Source organism: Zosterops lateralis (genome assembly GCF_965231275.1).
Source record: "Zosterops lateralis genome assembly, chromosome: 3".
Taxonomy (NCBI): Eukaryota; Metazoa; Chordata; class Aves; order Passeriformes; family Zosteropidae; genus Zosterops; species Zosterops lateralis.
Genome location: NC_139764.1, coordinates 78,556,540 through 78,574,073, shown reverse-complemented (window position 1 = coordinate 78,574,073; position 17,534 = coordinate 78,556,540). Strand labels below are relative to the sequence as shown.

At 35.9% G+C, this 17,534-nt stretch overlaps 1 protein-coding gene across 4 annotated transcripts in view; it reads right to left on the bottom strand.

Annotated features, from left to right (window-relative positions):
• SNX14 (sorting nexin 14) overlaps nucleotides 1-17,534 on the bottom strand; it is a gene marked incomplete at its 5' end in the record, with an annotated part of 45,929 nt that overhangs the window by 16,739 nt on the left and 11,656 nt on the right. For 2 of the 4 annotated variants that reach the window (XM_083856617.1, XM_083856618.1), the window contains 11 exons: nucleotides 2,898-2,924; nucleotides 6,617-6,675; nucleotides 7,727-7,851; nucleotides 8,143-8,298; nucleotides 8,708-8,822; nucleotides 8,967-9,047; nucleotides 9,133-9,177; nucleotides 10,033-10,108; nucleotides 10,385-10,541; nucleotides 12,753-12,837; nucleotides 16,411-16,498. In XM_083856617.1, the coding sequence (XP_083712743.1) occupies nucleotides 2,898-2,924; nucleotides 6,617-6,675; nucleotides 7,727-7,851; nucleotides 8,143-8,298; nucleotides 8,708-8,822; nucleotides 8,967-9,047; nucleotides 9,133-9,177; nucleotides 10,033-10,108; nucleotides 10,385-10,541; nucleotides 12,753-12,837; nucleotides 16,411-16,498 (1,014 nt within the window). The remainder of the gene's footprint in view (nucleotides 1-2,897; nucleotides 2,925-6,616; nucleotides 6,676-7,726; nucleotides 7,852-8,142; nucleotides 8,299-8,707; nucleotides 8,823-8,966; nucleotides 9,048-9,132; nucleotides 9,178-10,032; nucleotides 10,109-10,384; nucleotides 10,542-12,752; nucleotides 12,838-16,410; nucleotides 16,499-17,534) is intronic. The other 2 variants (XM_083856619.1, XM_083856620.1) reach the window with 1 other exon arrangement.

Genomic DNA, 17,534 nt, shown 5'->3' with positions numbered 1-17,534 from the left:
TTTTGGAAAAAAAAATGTTTCTGTTGAATACAGAATCAATCTGAGGTTCCTTATGTTGACTCAATAAATACAGTTGAGAGACAAGTTCAAAATCAATACAGTGAACTTCAGAATCAAACACTCAAAACAAATTTATAGACTGATATTAGATGTACAATTAGTATTTTGGAGGACAAAAAAAACTGTTTCTTTTTCCTTTAAAACAAGAATCTATTGACTACTCGAAGGGATTACACAGACAACAGCAGCCATCAGCAGGTAAATGACATTTCTGTCATTCATAAAACCATGCAGACAACATCAGCTGCTGACTCCAAGCATGCAGGTGCATGTTTGTAATAACTTTCCTGTTTATAATTTTACACACACTGTGCACATGACTAAAGCTGCGTAAATAACCCACTGTTTTGCCAAATATTTTGCTTTTTCTATCTCATGTAATCATTAGCACCAGAGCAGGCTGGCATCATCTGTCTTAATTATCTCTTTTATGTAAAGACAAGGTTGCTTGGCTGCTTGCAGTCAAAATCTGTATTTGAACAATTTTACTCCAACAATTCTTGAACAACTTCTACTACACGTTACTGTGCTGAACTGAGCTGTTTCACATAGGGGACCTTACCTGAATCCTGTTCAAGTGCTTCAACACTGGGTTAGAAAACACAAACCCCAATCAGACACAACTAGCTTTTCTGGAAGGCTGATTATGTCAGACCTCTGGCTTAACCTTGAAGGAAGTTTTCATAATTACTCTGAAAACTAGTGCAGTTCTCAAGTTTTTGAGCAAAAGCACCGATTTGCACAAGATCAGTGATTTGACAGGAGGACTCCAGTCTCAAAGCAATTCTTTGCCACACTGAGCATGCTCCAGGTAAAGGCAGCATTCACCTGTGCCTGTAGTGAGCTGCATGGAGCCAGAACTCAACCTGACAGCCAGGAACCAACCCCAACACAGAGCCCAAAGATTACAACACGTGAATAAAAAACAATCACTGAACTGGACAAGTACAAAGTGACAAACTAGGATGGGAGTCTCTTCACAGGAAGAGACAAATTGAGAACAAACACTGGTGAATGAGAGGGCAAACAGACACTTTCCACAATATATGGAGAGAACACAGGACTGATTTGGCAAAAATCCTTGATCACAAATCACATTAGATGAGCATGGAAAAGAAATCTGTAGTTGTTTGCCAAGATGGATAGACAGACAACAGGATGACTGGACATTTCAAAGAAACGGAGAAATAAAAAATATACACAAAAGGTATCACCATGAAAATCTAATAGGTTCACTGGCTAAGCAAAAATAGAAGGAAGACCTTGAGACTAGGTAGAAGGAAAGAGATGGGACTAGTATAGGAGCAGGTTCAAGACACAAAGGACTAAAGATGACAGGAGGGAGCCAGTTTAGAACAGAGACTAGGCTTTTTTGTTATGACTTGTCAACAAATATATATATGTCCAAAACTTGTTGGAAAAATATCCCACTCCCTCTAGTGCTAATCCATATAATAGCATTATTAGATCATCATTCTATAGTTGCTTTCTCAGGAGGGCCCTCTGTGCAGAATCTACAGGCTCCAACATTCCTGAAGAATGATGTGACAACAAGAGCTTGGAACACTTTTTTTTTTTTTTTCAAACATTCCAGAAGTAACACATACCTAACATTAAAAAAATTACAATTATAGTTTACTCTATAACAGGGAATTGCAGACTGAAGACAGCAGTAGTCCACTGTGCACTGTGTCACTCTTTAATCATGGATGGTTGCAAAATCATTTCCCCACAGGATGCCTGCCTCATTCAGAGCACTGAACAGATTTTGGCAGGTGATGAGCCAGGGCTATGCTGCTGTGAGCCTCTTTGGGTCAAGAAGGACCACAACGGCTGTATATATCAGACAAGCCAGATATTAACATGCATGTGAAGTCTATAGTACCATTCCTCTGGCTGACTAAACTCCCTATACACAGCTAGGAGAAATGCTGAACACATACTGCTGCACTTGAAAATCAATGAGCTGCATTTATAACTCAAGAACTCCTTACTGCTCAACAATCAAGCAAGTTACAGTTCAACACGCTGAACTGGCACATAAAATATAAAAGCATCTAATTACCTTGATTCTTAACCTGAAAAATTAAGTTGAAAAATTTCCCCTTATGACTAGTATGAGCCATCTGTGTCATACTGATGCTCTGATAAATTCTAAGGAAAAGTCCATAAGGAAAATATTGTTTTCTGAGTTTGGATATCATGCATTTAAAGAGGCATGAGTAATGAGAAAACAAACCATTGAACAGCTACTAAGGCACTAATGAGTGATCACATACTACCTAAAGCAAATTATAAAAAATAGCATATGTTGTCATCAAACCTGTAATGGTCACAAGAGAAGCTATAGAGAAAAGTAGTTTGGGGAACTGTTGGGTTTGAGTGCTTAAAAATCATAAAATGGTTATATTTGCACATGATGTTAGACAATGATCACTCCAGATACAGCTTGCAAGATAAAACAAGCACATAAGTGGATAACAATATGACATGGAGTAAGGGAAATTTTAGAGCAGCTAGCAGTCACGAGTTAAAAAAAGTTTCAAGCTCTGCAAATATATTTCAAAACAAACTACAACAGACAGACTGCTCACAGCAAACAGTGTTAATGTACAGCAAACAATGTTAATGTAATGCAAACGTGAAATTAGCAATTATTGTAAAGAGGACTTGGGGAGTAAAGCTTTTTGTGAGGGGAAATGCACTTCAGTCTAGAGAAGACAGTCATGTCTTTTACAAATAAAATGTACATTTAATTACTGTTATAAAGGCTGTATATGAAGTCATGAGAAATGCAGCATAACTAACACACAACATTTATTGAGTGTTAGACTTACCGTAAGTCATCCAAACTCAGGCTACTTCTGCAACAACAGGCAAATAAATTACCTCAGAGCCCAGCAGGAAATAAAAATGAAACAAAACAGCAAAAGAACCCAAACAAAACCAAATTTGACAGCCCTATCCCAACAAAATTGAATAGGCTTTGACCATCACCATGGGTTAAGAAAAGAGGTAGTACAATTAAGAGTTCCTGATCTAGAATCCTAAGAAAGTGAAAAATGAACAGCATCTGTGTATCTCATCATCACAAGCCTGGCCTTTGAATTTAAAACATCAGTTATCGAAACTTTCAGGAGATTCAGCACAAGCAATCACCAATTAATGGAGAACAACTTTCATTCTTACAGTTACCTCTAGTGCCAAATAGCCAGCTAACTTTTCCTATTACCTGTGTTTAGATGCCATGTAGGAATCTAGTCAATTTGGCCAATACAATGAACAGGCTGTGGACTTACTTCATGTAATAATACACGCCCTCTCCCCCCCTGTATTATTATAGTGTATACATATATAATACAGCACAGTATTTGTATGAGGTATAGTAAGAGCCACTATTTAAAATTAAAGTATCTTTTTTTAATTTTTTATTTCACAGATTTTAAGAACTGTCATGTATTTTTGACATTCTACATAACCTGGTACATAGAAACAATGTCTTGGACATCAACCCAGTAATTCCAATCAAGATGTTTAAATGAATTAACTATAAACACTGTGACCACACAGGATTTAAATTCACTGAAGCTACTGAATTCTGGACAAACTGATATGGGCTAAAAAAATTAAGATTTTAGAATGTGTTTTACAGAAGGGTCCCATTGTAAGACATCTATGTCCTATATTGTCTTTGGTTGTGTTAATTGCAAAAATGGAAATATATCCTAGCAGGTTAGAAATGATGGTGGCTGTTACACTACACAGAACTTTTCCCAGACTTAATATTCCATGGGTTTTACTTCTAACCACTCTCTGAAATTGTTACTATCTATTCTACATGGTCTTTTAACTTGAAAAGTGTTTTAATTTCACTGCTATTCCAATATGAGAAACCAGGATGTGTCTATTTCCATTTGCAGAAATCAAGACAGACATACAGAAATCTCTATGTCAGAATATGTATGTTATCAGTATGACAATCCAGAAATCTGGGAATTTATACTACACAACAGCTTTTCTTTTTTTGTTAGACTTCCAACATTTAAGTAATGTAGTAATGTATTATAAATACATAAATGTGAGAGAGAGAGGGAATTCTTGTTGTCTCTTCCATGCTGTCCAAATTAAGTTGACAGAATTGGAACTTGGAACATCAGTTATCATTGGCCACATACATTAAACATTAGGTAAAAAACATCACTTACAGAGTTAAAACTGATGACAACCACAGTTAGCAATCAAGTTGTCAGAATACCCTCAAATGTGACTTTCTTACACTCCAGAAACCCTTGACACTGCCCACCTATTGCCTTAACAGTTTTCATAGCACATTATTTGTCCTATCTGTCCACAAAGAGCTGTGATTTTTCTGTACAGCTCAAAGTAGTGATTCAAACCAAAAATTACACAGATGTCACTTCTTCCTACCTTTCCACCTGTATTTTCTACAAACTGTAATTTTCTTGTCTTGCAATAAGGGAAATGTTTCAACACATTACCCGCATGCACGTTCCACAGGGATTTCATACCTACTTCTTGATCTGATTTTTTAACCAGCAGTACCTATGCAGTACACACACAGTACACATAGCAAAGCACATCAAAAATATGGGGAACAAAACTCATCTTTTTACATGTAATTACTTTCAAGTGGAACCAATGCTAGAATAAGAAAGAAAAAGCAAAACAAAAATATATGGAATAACATCTGAAATAATTCTGTGAGAAACCTTGATTCTTCCCCACCCCCTTAGCAGTGACTATACACAATTCAACAGAGGGAAATTCCAAAGCAACAGGCAAACTACTTGGAAGACAGGACCTCTGTTTCATGAAAATAATCACTGAGGCACCACTTCTGGAACACACAGTATCTTGTATTGTAAATCAGCATATATACTGAGGGCATTCAAATTGTTATACAATGTAAACCAGATATATTTTCAGTAATGCTATGGATGCTGTTTGAGAATACTCTGCAACGGTCCCCAAACAAAATTTGTTTATTTTGTTGCCAGAGATGCATTTCAAAAACTCTAGGCAGAAATGGCCTGTAATTTGCCCCTTTCTGGTTTTAAAAGTAAAGCACCAAAGAGGTGACCTACATGTTTTCATATTTTAACTAAATTTAAGAAGTGTATGACAGGATACCTCTAACCTCTGACATGAATAATTTGGGGAAAGAAACCAGAAGGCAGATTTAAAGATCGAGGTGAAACCCCATAGCCATCTTCAATAGAAGCTGAAGTGTGTTTAAGGTCACTCTACATGGAGTACGATGAAGGAAAGGAATGCATTTTGGGCTAAGCTGCCTTCATTCCATGCCTTTTTGTTAAGAAACAGAAGCTTGCCAGCACCACTGTGAGACAGCATTACACCAAAGCTCCAGTCCTGGATCTACAAAAACTATAAAGACTACATAAAATATGTCACCAATGGAGACATAATAAAGAAGACAATCATGCCATTTCTGAAGAACTGGAGCAGGGAAGAAAGGTATGTGCCAGTAATACAAATCTCACAGTAGGCTGTGAAACAGGAGTTTGCTGTCAGGTGTAATTCTAATGAAAGCAGCAAAGGTGAAATGAATCGCTGTCACTTCTCTAGAAGAGGACAAGCATTAGCATTTTCCACAGTACTGTGGATCTTATTTCATACCAAGAAAGAAAGCCTATCCAAATTAAATACTATCTCACTGAAGTTTTCCTTCTTTTGGTTAGACCTTAAAAGAAATTCAGTTGGGCTAGTCCACAACTGTCAGAGTCATCCAACATAAAGTGAAACACAAGAAATTCTGCGACCTCAAGGTTTATCAACCCAGCCCGAGCCCACAGTGAAAGATCACCCATCCCCACCACAGGAGAGGCTCTTCTTCCCCACAGGTTGTAGGGAGCCTGAAGGTAGTCTCTAAGTATACGGCCCAAGCTCAGAAACAAGGCTTCTGATGCTACATTTCTGCAATGGAGTTGGGAACAGAAAACACATTTGATCTAGGAGAAGTGGCAAACCCGCCTTGTCACAGTAAGAGGAGATCCCCATCAAATAACCAGGTAGATTTGACATAGGGTACAATGTACAAATCCCTGTAACATCCCTGAAATCCAAGAAGACACAGCTTGGCAGCACTAAAAGGGTACTACAGTCAATGCATATAGTCTGGTATAGTACTACATACATACAAATGGTACTACAGTCAATATATACAGTCTGTGTATATATATTATATACTGTTTATATTAAATATACAGTCAATTAAATCATCCCTTTATTTTCACATAATCTCATTCTCACTGCATTTTTTCCCCTTCCCTCTTCTCAAATGTTGAGGTCTAAATCACATTTTAAATTCTTTCTTGTGAAATACCTAAAGAGAAGAGACATCTTGTATTATACTGCTTGCATCCTTAGTATGTAATTTGTTCATTTAAAAACAAAAAGTAGAGCTAAAAATTTAGTCCAATTAATATCGGGCAATATCAAAATTCTTACAGTTTAGTATTTTGATGCTTTTAATTAAAAACCAAAGAAAACCACTTAAAAGTTCTACCATACATACCTGTTAAACTTTGAATTGCGGGTTGGTGACTCTGCTCCTCTTAAAAGGTGTCTGAAGTACTGTAGCAGACAGAGAAGGTATCAAAGAAAACACTGGATTAACTGAGATAAAGGCTATTGTAACGGCAACATTGCAAAATTCAGAAAAGAACTGAAGAAAAGCCAAACTGACCATAAACTACCAGTTAGCATTTTAATCTGGAAAAGGACAGACCATACAATAATCAATACATGAGACTAGAAACTACTTACTCAACCTTACATAATCATGAGATTAAAACCACAAAGCAGGAATAAAAAATAAATTAGGCACCAAAATCCATGTCTCCTCCTTGTTAAAAAAATCAATCATTTGAAGCATTATAGCTATCATGGGAGAGATGACCACACCAAAACAATTTTTAATTTTTATTAATGCCAAGTAAGGCAAGTACCCACTCCCAGGACAAATCAATATATTCTGCCTCAAATAAATGCAAGAAGTTTAACACACAATCTGACTTACACATATAAACTTAAAAAAGGAACATGAATTCAGACTTACCCCTGTGATTAAAAGTATCCTACTAGAAGGCCCTAGGCAAATAAAATCAGCCCAGTTTGGGAAATTCTTAAGGTGGCATTTAGAACCCAATCACACAACAACCTTAAATACCTTGTAAATTCCTTTGAGTGATCTTCTTGAAAAGAAGAACACAAGACCTTTAGCTACTAGAATGCATAGTGCTGAAAAAACCTAAATATGACTTTCGTATCTTTAAACACATTACATTTTTACAAGTAAATAAGGAGATTGTGTTCTACATCTATCAGGCAGATTACTTTTGCACCAAATTTGCAATCATAAAAGAAGGGGTGGAGAGGATTTTATACTAGCTGTGATTTGTTACATCAAAAAATGATTTCTTTCTTTCATTCTGTGATGATGTGCTGGACTAGAACGAATTTTGTTTTTCTACTGAGAATGGTCCAGCTCTAGAACATCAACTGAAGCCGAAATGAAGCCATATTTTTCAGTTCCACATACACATGACTGTAAATAGCATATCCTAAAAAGATATAATCTCTCTTTTAAGACTCTCTTTTAAGACTTCAAATCCTTCACACTTACCTCATCACTGTGACAGAACATAGGAGTAAAAACTTTCTCCAGCAGAGAAAGGACGTGCTCATAAGCTTCAAAAAGACACCGCATAGTTTGAAGTTTCACAACATCCATATATGGACCTTCAGCAACTATTAAAAAAAAAATATAAGTATGAATAGAGAAAGATATACATACAGGCATATAGTGTTCCTGTTTTCTTCAGGCCAGAGTTTGCGATTATTTTGCAAGCAACTCTCAGTTTTACAAATAAAAAATAGAAATAAATCAACAAAATAAGGATTAAGCACCATATAGCACAGGAATAATTTTTAAAACCAGCAAAAAAAAGTTTGATGATATCTAGCAAAACTTGTTTTCATTTCATTACAGAACGCTGTTTAAATTCCAGTGTACATTATTCCTTTCAAATTCCAACTTACTTTTTTGAATCTCTTCCACAATGAAAGGAGCAAATCTAATCTTGTCAATGCTTTCATCCAAACAGTAAGTTTTGTAAATTTTCTGTACTTCCTCATGAAGAGACATCTTTTCAGTATCTGATAGTTCTGGTCTCAAAATTCTGTCATTGAATTCCTCTGAGAAGTAAAGGGGAAAAAAAAGCATTTCTTGATCAACTTGGCAAATGAGTAACATTTTCAAGCACCCTATAACATCAACCTATTTTCCAGTAGGTAAGTAATTTGCAAAACTTCAAAATTAAAAGAAACTTAAGACGTCTCAAAATCCTAAGTAATAAAGTAGCTGTCTTCTTAGTAACTATAATTCAGATTTGTTCATAAAGTTATTACTAAAAATATATTGCAATTAAAATAAATTATTCCTTATCACAGTAAGGATAAATACCTGAGGCTGTTCCTGGGATATGAATTTTTTTTTCTTCCTAAATTACCCAAATGCAAATTGTAGTTTTCCATTACAATGATTTCCATATCATCAAGTAATGTAAGTAAGTAAGTAATCATCAGCACACATTTGTAATCTTACCCACAGTCAGGCAGAACTGCAGCACATGGACAGCCCCTTCCTGTTTCAGGAAGTTCATAAACCGAAATAAAAGGTCTTGCTGATCTCTGATCTCCTTTAGCTCCAGTTTCAGTACCTGAGTAGGTTAAAAATGCAGTCAGCCAACTTTCAAACTTTCAGCGAGTACATAAATAATGCAAAGAGTTGTAGAACAAAATCAGCAGGTAAAGTAAAACACTTATTCAAAACAGGAAAGGAAGTAAACGTTGCCTTGGCTTACAGATGGTTTTTTATTTCTTGGCTCTGCAAATTTCTGAAGGAATGGAACCAATGAAGAAGTAGGCTCAGTTGCTATCTCAGGCTGCAGAAAAAAAATGACAACTGGGTAAGAAATCTTCTTTTATGGATTATCAAAATGTCACTGTTTTAACTGTATCAGTACTCACTGGACTATCATCAATGAAGATCAGCAGTAAATGGTTGACAGTATCCTGCAAGAAACACAACACAACAAATAAAATTAATATTAAAGAAACTCAACAAAGTAGATTAAAGTAATTTCAATACTATATTATACCCGAGTATAATAAACCTGAGTATATTAATACTTCTAAAAAAGCAAAACCTGGGAATACATGTTCGAGAATTGGCCTTCAATGGTCTCCTCAAGTTTTTACAAGTCAGGGAATTTCTGAAGAGACCTGCACAGAAATATTCCTTATCCAGTGGAAGAAAGCCCTCCAAAGTATTTTTACTCTAAGTGCATATCCAGTGAACTACTAATACTTCCATACTGCAGTACTTTCTGTTTGCAGCCAGGCAATGCCTGCATAAGCACTGCAATTTTGCCTATTAAAATACATGCATATATAAAACCAAGGATGGCAGTGTTGCAGCTTGAGAAGTAAATGTCCCCTGATTTGCAGAATTAAAGGAAAAAAAATTATTTCAACACAGCTGCAAAAAAGGCTGGTTCATTTAGACTGCTATCAAGATCCAGAGTTACAGTTCAAGTCATCAAGCCCTTTCTAAATGCAGCAATAGTAACTGGAAGATATTTACACTAGCATAGCATTCTCTCATTTGACTGGAGCTGTAGTCCTTCACCGAAAAATATATTCTTAAGAGATCACACCAATACTGTTACTTTAGTCAGTTCAGTGAGTTAATTTGTACAAAGAAACAAAACAAATGGCTCCAAGATTTCTTTTTCTTTTATCTTATTTCTTTAGTCAAAATGCACAGCAAGTAAGTTATTGTGCATCATTTGTTTTACCACAACATACTTAGTAGGTAAACAGTAATTTTGAATAAATTAAGATTATTCTTGTGCTCCAAAGTCTTACAGGGTCAGCTAAGAAATCCATTGAGGGAAGGAAAACAGAACCAGGGAGAATCTCTCTAATGAGAAGAGCCAGGGATCTGAAAAGAAAATAAAAGAAAGGAAATAAAAATCCAAAGCAATATTAGATTACATAAATTTTTAACTGAAGTTACCAATGCTTTCATATACTAATGGGAAATATTTCAGGATTTAATAATACCATAAGCATGCTATTTTAACAAATCCAAACAAAGCCATAAAAAAGGGGTATGAAAGAAGATGACTTTGAAGTTCATTCTTTCACCTTCCAAAATTATTGTACTACATCGTATGCATACACTTTAACAAAATAAAATTCTATATTGTTTATATACCTGCACTCTGTTGACTTTGGGGGCAAAATATAAGGAAAAAGAAGTTCAGTAAGTTTTCTTAAGTAGTGAAGTTCATCTCTTCGGCTTCTCAAGGCAACATGCAGTTCTGGTCCATATTCTTCTAAAGCAGCTTGCTGCAAAAATTCTGCACTTTTTACTGAAAGTGAAAAATAGCATTACTGAGTTGCTTCAGCTTTTTCTTACTGGTAAACAAAAGGCAACTGATTTTCATTTGAGCTAAAAAATTAATGCTTTTAGTATGCATACAACTGCCAAAGGGATAAAACTTTGAAACTTTGCAAAAGAGCCTTGGCTTACACTTTGAAGCCTGGCTTTGTAAAAATAAAACCTCATACTGAAAAAGGAATTCCTTCACCAAACAATTGCAGTTTGCATGGTATCCAGAATGCTCTCTCATTTATCATTATATATAAATATCCATAAAGTAATATAAACTTCTATTTATATATTCAATTTTTATATATATATAAGCTAAATATAAAAACTCAGCATCTGGATTCTCAAAAAAAACTGCATCATGCAAAGTCTGCCTCTAATTGCCTGACCTTTTTTATGATCTCCCATTTTTCTGGCCTAAAACACAATTTGAAATCAATGTAAACTTTTACTCAATCCTGTAGTATCTGTTTCCTGCTTAGAACACTTAAAAACAAACATGAAGGAACATACATTTTAAACACAGGGTAAATCAAGCCAAAATCTGCAGGAGGATATGCAAGAGAGTACTGCCTCTTAAATTACAGCGGAATTGAAAGAATACCTCTTTATCGGATTAAAAACTATAGATATTAATTAGAAGCAACAATGTTATATTTCTCCAGATCATTTCAAAGGCAAGAATTGAGCTGTTATAAATCACACCTAGCTGAACTAGCAATGTGGCAGAGCCTCATGCCAACACCACCGCCAGGCACAGTGAGGTACGTAATACATTCCTCAGCTACCTTCACGTTTAAAGCCTATTCCCAGCATATGAGAGAAGCCTGCTGGCTTGGCTTTCACAACCAAAGCCCATGAGTGGTACCAGCTCACAAAGGGTATGCAGGAATATGTATCACCTGATAAATCTGCCTAGCTGGTGTCACTAAAAGCAGAGAGAAGGAATGCACCCTCTAGCAAGGGCAAGTAACGCATCACGGAGTGTCTGTGCAAACAGGAATTACTAAAAGAGGTAAGGGTGCAAGAGTAGGAGAAAAGGAAATGCCCTCTAAAAGCAATTATTTGAAAAAGGATTAAGAAAATAAGGAGAAAAGGCTAGGCTCAACTAGCAGCCAAAGCAAGGTCTGAAAGCTGCCTCTGAACCATGTGTTGTGGTGGCTGCTTTAGCAATGTTTACTAAAAAAAGTGCTACTAAAAGTCATTTTCAGCTGCTACTTCACCTATCTGCTCTTAGGAAACAAGTATTTTCCTTTAAAACACTAAGAAAAAATGGCTGTATTTTCAATGCTGTACATTTTTTTACTGCTGAAGAAAAGTGTTTCCAACTCCTTGGTAGAAATCAAAGGAAATCTGAAATTTGGCATAAACAGTACTGCAAGGTTATCTACTATCTTGAAATTGCTCTTGTGCCATGAAAGACATCCAACATGATTACACTATGTCTCATTATTCATCTTAATCATTAACACTACTCACACGACCAATGGCATGTATTTATGGATATCAGCAGACATTTGGAGGGAAAGAAGAAAAGTTCATGACTCCAGTTAAAGTAAACATCTATACTTAAAAGTTGAATAAAACCACATTTAGTAGACAAAGCACTGTGGAACACAGCCAGTGAAAAAAATAACAATAACAACAGCAAGTGTTTCCAAACATTTCTTCAATGTGCAGTTTAAATAGAATTTTTACATTAGGCTTGTGAAGATACCTTGGATAATAAATATGATTCTGCTCAACATCTCTCCACAGTTTACAAACATGAATCTAACTTTTCAACATATTACAACTTCACTAATGCAGATTTGAAATCATCCTGTCTACAAGAGTTACAAGGTACAGTGCACAGATGTACAAATCCTTTCACCTTCCAAGAAGCATTCCTAAATGATCTTGATTGCTCTAAACAGACAAAACCCATATTCCTGTTCACCCCTGTACAGAGACAGAAATTTAGTATTTTCATCATGGGGCAATAAAAATCAAAACAGAGAATACAAATATGTACTACAAAATTTTCCCTATTTGCCTTTGCAACCACCAGAAGAAAAATGCAAAAGGACCTCATCTTTTTAAATAAGACACCATCAGGATAAAAAGACAAAGCAATATAATCTCAAACATGCATAAGAGAATATTCATACTTGGTCTTTGAAACTGACAACATATTAAGTCTTGACATTACCTTTTTGCCTGGCCTTGGCTATTACTTCAATGTGTTTCATTGCTGCCTTGAGCATCTTCTTTGTTACAACTGTTGGAATGTCCACCTAAAGAATAATTTCAAAATAAAACCAAAACTGTTCTATTCTTTGCCCCCTAAAATTTATTACAGGCAACCATCAAATGTAGTAATTTCCTTATATGTTCCAGTTTGAACCATAAAATGAACCATTAAGAAGAAACAATCCAAAATTCTCTAGGTGAGCTGACAGTGTCCTCCCTCTTCTGCCAAGGTATTTAAAAACATGTAGAACTAAATGCAACAAACAACACTGTTAACACATTTTTTGTCAACTCATTCCCATAATGATTTTTTTATTGCAATAAATATAGTAAGGCAGTGTGACTTCCCTGTCAAAGTAAATGAAGCCCAATTCTATGGGAAGATTTGACCACCAACAAAAGGATCAAGTATGCTCTGCTTCTAATACGTGTGTGCCTTAACAACACTCTGCAATTGTGTCCCCAAGGACTAAAACCAAAGAGAAACCTTCCTATGCATAGGCAGAAAAAATGTCACCTCTCAGGTGATGGCTGAACCAAAAGAGAATTTGAGTTACAGAGTCAAAAGACCATTAGTGCCAAAACCAAACCCATATGATCATAAGCCAAACAAAATTATTTCATCAAAGATTATATTAGGGCCCTGCATTTCTATTTTCTTTGGTGACTACAGAAATGGAAGGAGAACAATTCAGGCACAAACGACCTTGGGATGTCTTAGCACTGCTCCAAGCAGGCTCTGATCATGGTGCTCAGGGCTGTATCCAAGCTGGTGCTGAAAACCTCCTGAGCTGAACACAGTCACCTCCTCCAGCCCCAACCATCTTGGTGGCCCTTTGTTTGAACCTGCTCCACTTTCTTGTAAAGAGGAGCCCAAAACTGGATTAGTATCCTAGATGCAATCCAAAGAGCATCCAGTATGGCAGATAATCATTTTCCTTCATTTTTTCTGCTCCTGTCACTACAGCCCAGGATGCTGTTGGTGTTTTAAGCTACTACTGATGGCTCATATTCAGCTCACAGCGTACTATGGGGCCAGGTGCTTTGCAGCAAGGAGAGCTTCTCCCTGAAGCCAGTCAGTCCCCAGCCTGTACAGTTTCAAGGAATTCTTTATCAACTGCAGCAGTTTTCACAGAAACTCATTAGAAAGTGATTTACACTTTGTATACTCTTTATTTTAAACAAGAGATGACTCAGAGATGCAAAAACATACACCTATAAATGTTCGAAACCTAAGAATTCTGAACAAGTTTCTTTCCTAATGGAAGAATCCCTCCTTGATACAGCATCTTGCCAGACAAGGAAAGAGACAATGCAATTGCAAAGGCCATCGGAGATGAGAGCAAAGTTGGTGGTTTTTATTTAACTGCACAAGGAGAATATTATATATTCCTGCACATTCCCCTATAATATTAGAGGTGCTATGACCTAACCTGGCCAGCCCTGACAAGCCAGTACAATTTGATTGGAGCCGCCTAAAAGCAAGGTCAACTCCTACTTACAAGCACAAAAGGACAAGCTTCTACTTATCAATGAAAACCCTGTCTCTTGTGCCTCACATTCCAACAGTAATTTCTAAAAATTATGAATTTCCTATGGCATGTAAGGATAGGGCAATGTTTCTTCCTGCGGAGGTAACTCAAAGAGCAAGGCCAAGGAAACTGCTGTCCACAACACTGCAATAGACACTGTGAGCTTTTGTCAAAAACTTCAATCAGATGCAGGGTTATCTATACCACAGTGTATAAAGGCTTGGTATAACCCTTCCCCTTCCCTTCAAAATCCATAACCAACCCAGAAATGGCCACAGCAAGAAAAATCTAGATTTGAAGTATTTCAGCATACATTTAAGAGCTGACTGGCCTGAGGGGCCCATAACTGCATTCAATAACCATGCTTCGACCTAGGCAACTTTAAACAGAACACAAAAGCATTCTTTTCATTAAAGCAATTTGTAATTTTACATCTCATTTCAAAAGTAGGATATTCTTTGCCAAAAAAATTATAAAGATATAATCTAACAAACAAAAAAACAGCCTGTGTTTTCTTAACAATTCTTCCTCAATTTAAACATTTTATCTCTATTACCTAGAACTATTGCTTGCAAGCATTTAATAACAAATCCAAAACAGAGTACAGCTGCTTGGCAAAGGTATACAACTACTTTATTTTTCAACGATGATGATGAATTTCTCCTCAACATATGCATTTCTGTGATGAACTTAATTTTGTAGGTCCCCTGACTCCTTAATACTGGCACGTCTTCAGTGTTTGTTGAACATAATGCCTACCCAGAGAACTGAAGATATTACATTTAAATCCTCATTGTCAAAGGCAGAGATGGTAAATTAACACTCTACTTCAAGATGCTGTAACTCACTTGAGATATCCCAATTAATGCCTTATTACATGACCAATACAAGAGATATGGTCATTTATTGGGTCAACAATGGATCCATGAACAATGCAACTAACACCAGCACATATTACAACTGTAAATTAAATTTTAAGACCTTGGTCTATATTTTTTCCCTTTGAAGCTTTACTCCACTTTCACATCTCCACACAATGTCTCTGCTACATGGACATTTCCTAATCTTCCCTCATGTTCACTTTAAAAAGGAATGTGCCTGATTTACAGTAAACAAGAAAGTCATCTGGATTTGATATGTAAGAAGGAGATTATCAAGCTGTTAATAAGTCATGACAGGGTACACGTCCAAATTGTAGCTCAGAAAATATTGCTGTTTCTAAGGAGGGGGGAAAAAGACATAGATTTATGGTAGCGGCTCCAACAAAGAGGCCAGCATTGACTAATTCTGGAAATTGAGTTAGCAACCCTTTCTGCTTAGAACAGCCAGAAAGTTAGAAACAGTTCCTGTAAAACAGGCTTAAAGCACTTTACCAGGAAAGTGTTGTGCTGTTAAAAAGAAAGCACATGCAAAAAAAGTATGTGCTAATAGATTAAACACAGCAAATAAAAACGTTTAAACTTTAGCACTCAAAATGCTTCTGAAGAGTTGCATTAATATAAGAACCACATCTGTTTTAATTCTTACAGTAACCTAGTCACCTAATGACAACCCATTCTTTATAGACAATGTAAGGGCCTTGTTTGCATTTTAAGAAGACAAGCAAGCAGAAGCTATAACAGCTCACCATTTTCTAACAGGTTTTTTTCAGTAATTCTCAAAATGGTTTCCACTTGGATTTAGTCGCCAAAAGACAGCTAAAAGATCACAAGGTTTTAATAATGCCTTGTAAAAGATATATCCATTTGCAAGAACTGGGGAAATGTCTGAGTCACAAAGGACCTTCCACAGATCACTTATTCCATGACGGGGACATCTTTCACTAGAACAGATTGCTCAAAGCCATATCCAACACAATGCTGAACACTTCCAATGATGCATCTTCAGAGATGGTTCACGACTAGTAAGGGGATAAGCTCCAGAAAGATGGGGTAGATAACACAAAGAAGTAATTTAGATGGTAAGAAACAACCTACAGTGTAAGGCTGACTTCGGAATCACAACTAAAAAAAAAGAACTCACTAGAGATGGATTACTAATTACTTCTGATGGAAAACCAACACTAATACCTTTAAGTCACCTTACCTTGTGAATTCTCCGAACTAAGACAGATGCAAAAAACCGTAGTGTCCCTCTCAGTTCATCCACTGAGGACTCATCATCAGTAATATTTCTGCAGTGTTTCAAAGCATGGCATAGGAGAAAACAGAATAAAATACATTTCTATTAATCCAACCACAATATATTTGGCACTATTAAAAGCATAAGAATAAGAACATTCAACAATGATACTTCAGCTGGAATAAACTGAAATGAAAGCTACCAGAGAGTCAGCAGTCTTGTGTCTGAGGAAAATACACAGCATTCCCACAATGTCTGTGCACACAACGGCTTAAGAAAAACGTCAGGAAATTGCAATGATATACCAATTCCTGCTCTCATATACTATCTGCATGATTTTGACTGAGTAAAATCTAACCCTTTTTCTACATATCAAAACACATCCTAACTCAATGCTATAAAGGAAATTGGAATTATTTAAAGTGGCTTCTGCTTGGAAACAAAGAAAATTTAAACAGATTTCCAAATTGCTATGTCAAAATATCATCCAAACTTTTAACTTGGCTTGCCAATTTCCATCTGCTGTAATAAAATATATTCAGTGAAAACTCATGGTAAAAATAATTAAACATGATTCATGAAGAAAAATACCTAACTCCATGAGTTTTTTTGAAAATTGGATGAAAACAGAAAATAGAGAAAAAAGTCTTAGATGAAGAAACTGCAACTAAACTGAGAGGAAAAAGAGATCATGATGCCAGCATTCCACAAAATGCAAGCAAGAAACAAAAACCTACCAGTTATTAATATGAAATTTAGAGCATGATTAATATATTAGTAAAATTGAAGTATAACAGTTGAATAATGACAGAACAAATGAAACTACATCCAGTTTTACCAAATAATCATATTCAAGAGCCATCACACTTTTTGGTGATAAATGAGTGCAGTAAGTAGGAATATTACTTGTGTTATAAAAGAATACGACAAGCAAGACCAGGACATTTAAAAATAATTTTTAAAAAATGCATAAAACATTTTACATCATTCAGCATCCAACTTTTAAAACAATTTTAGCCTGGGTTATAGAACATTCAAAGGCATGTTGACGATGAACAATCAGGTACAGACACTAAAGATACCAATGA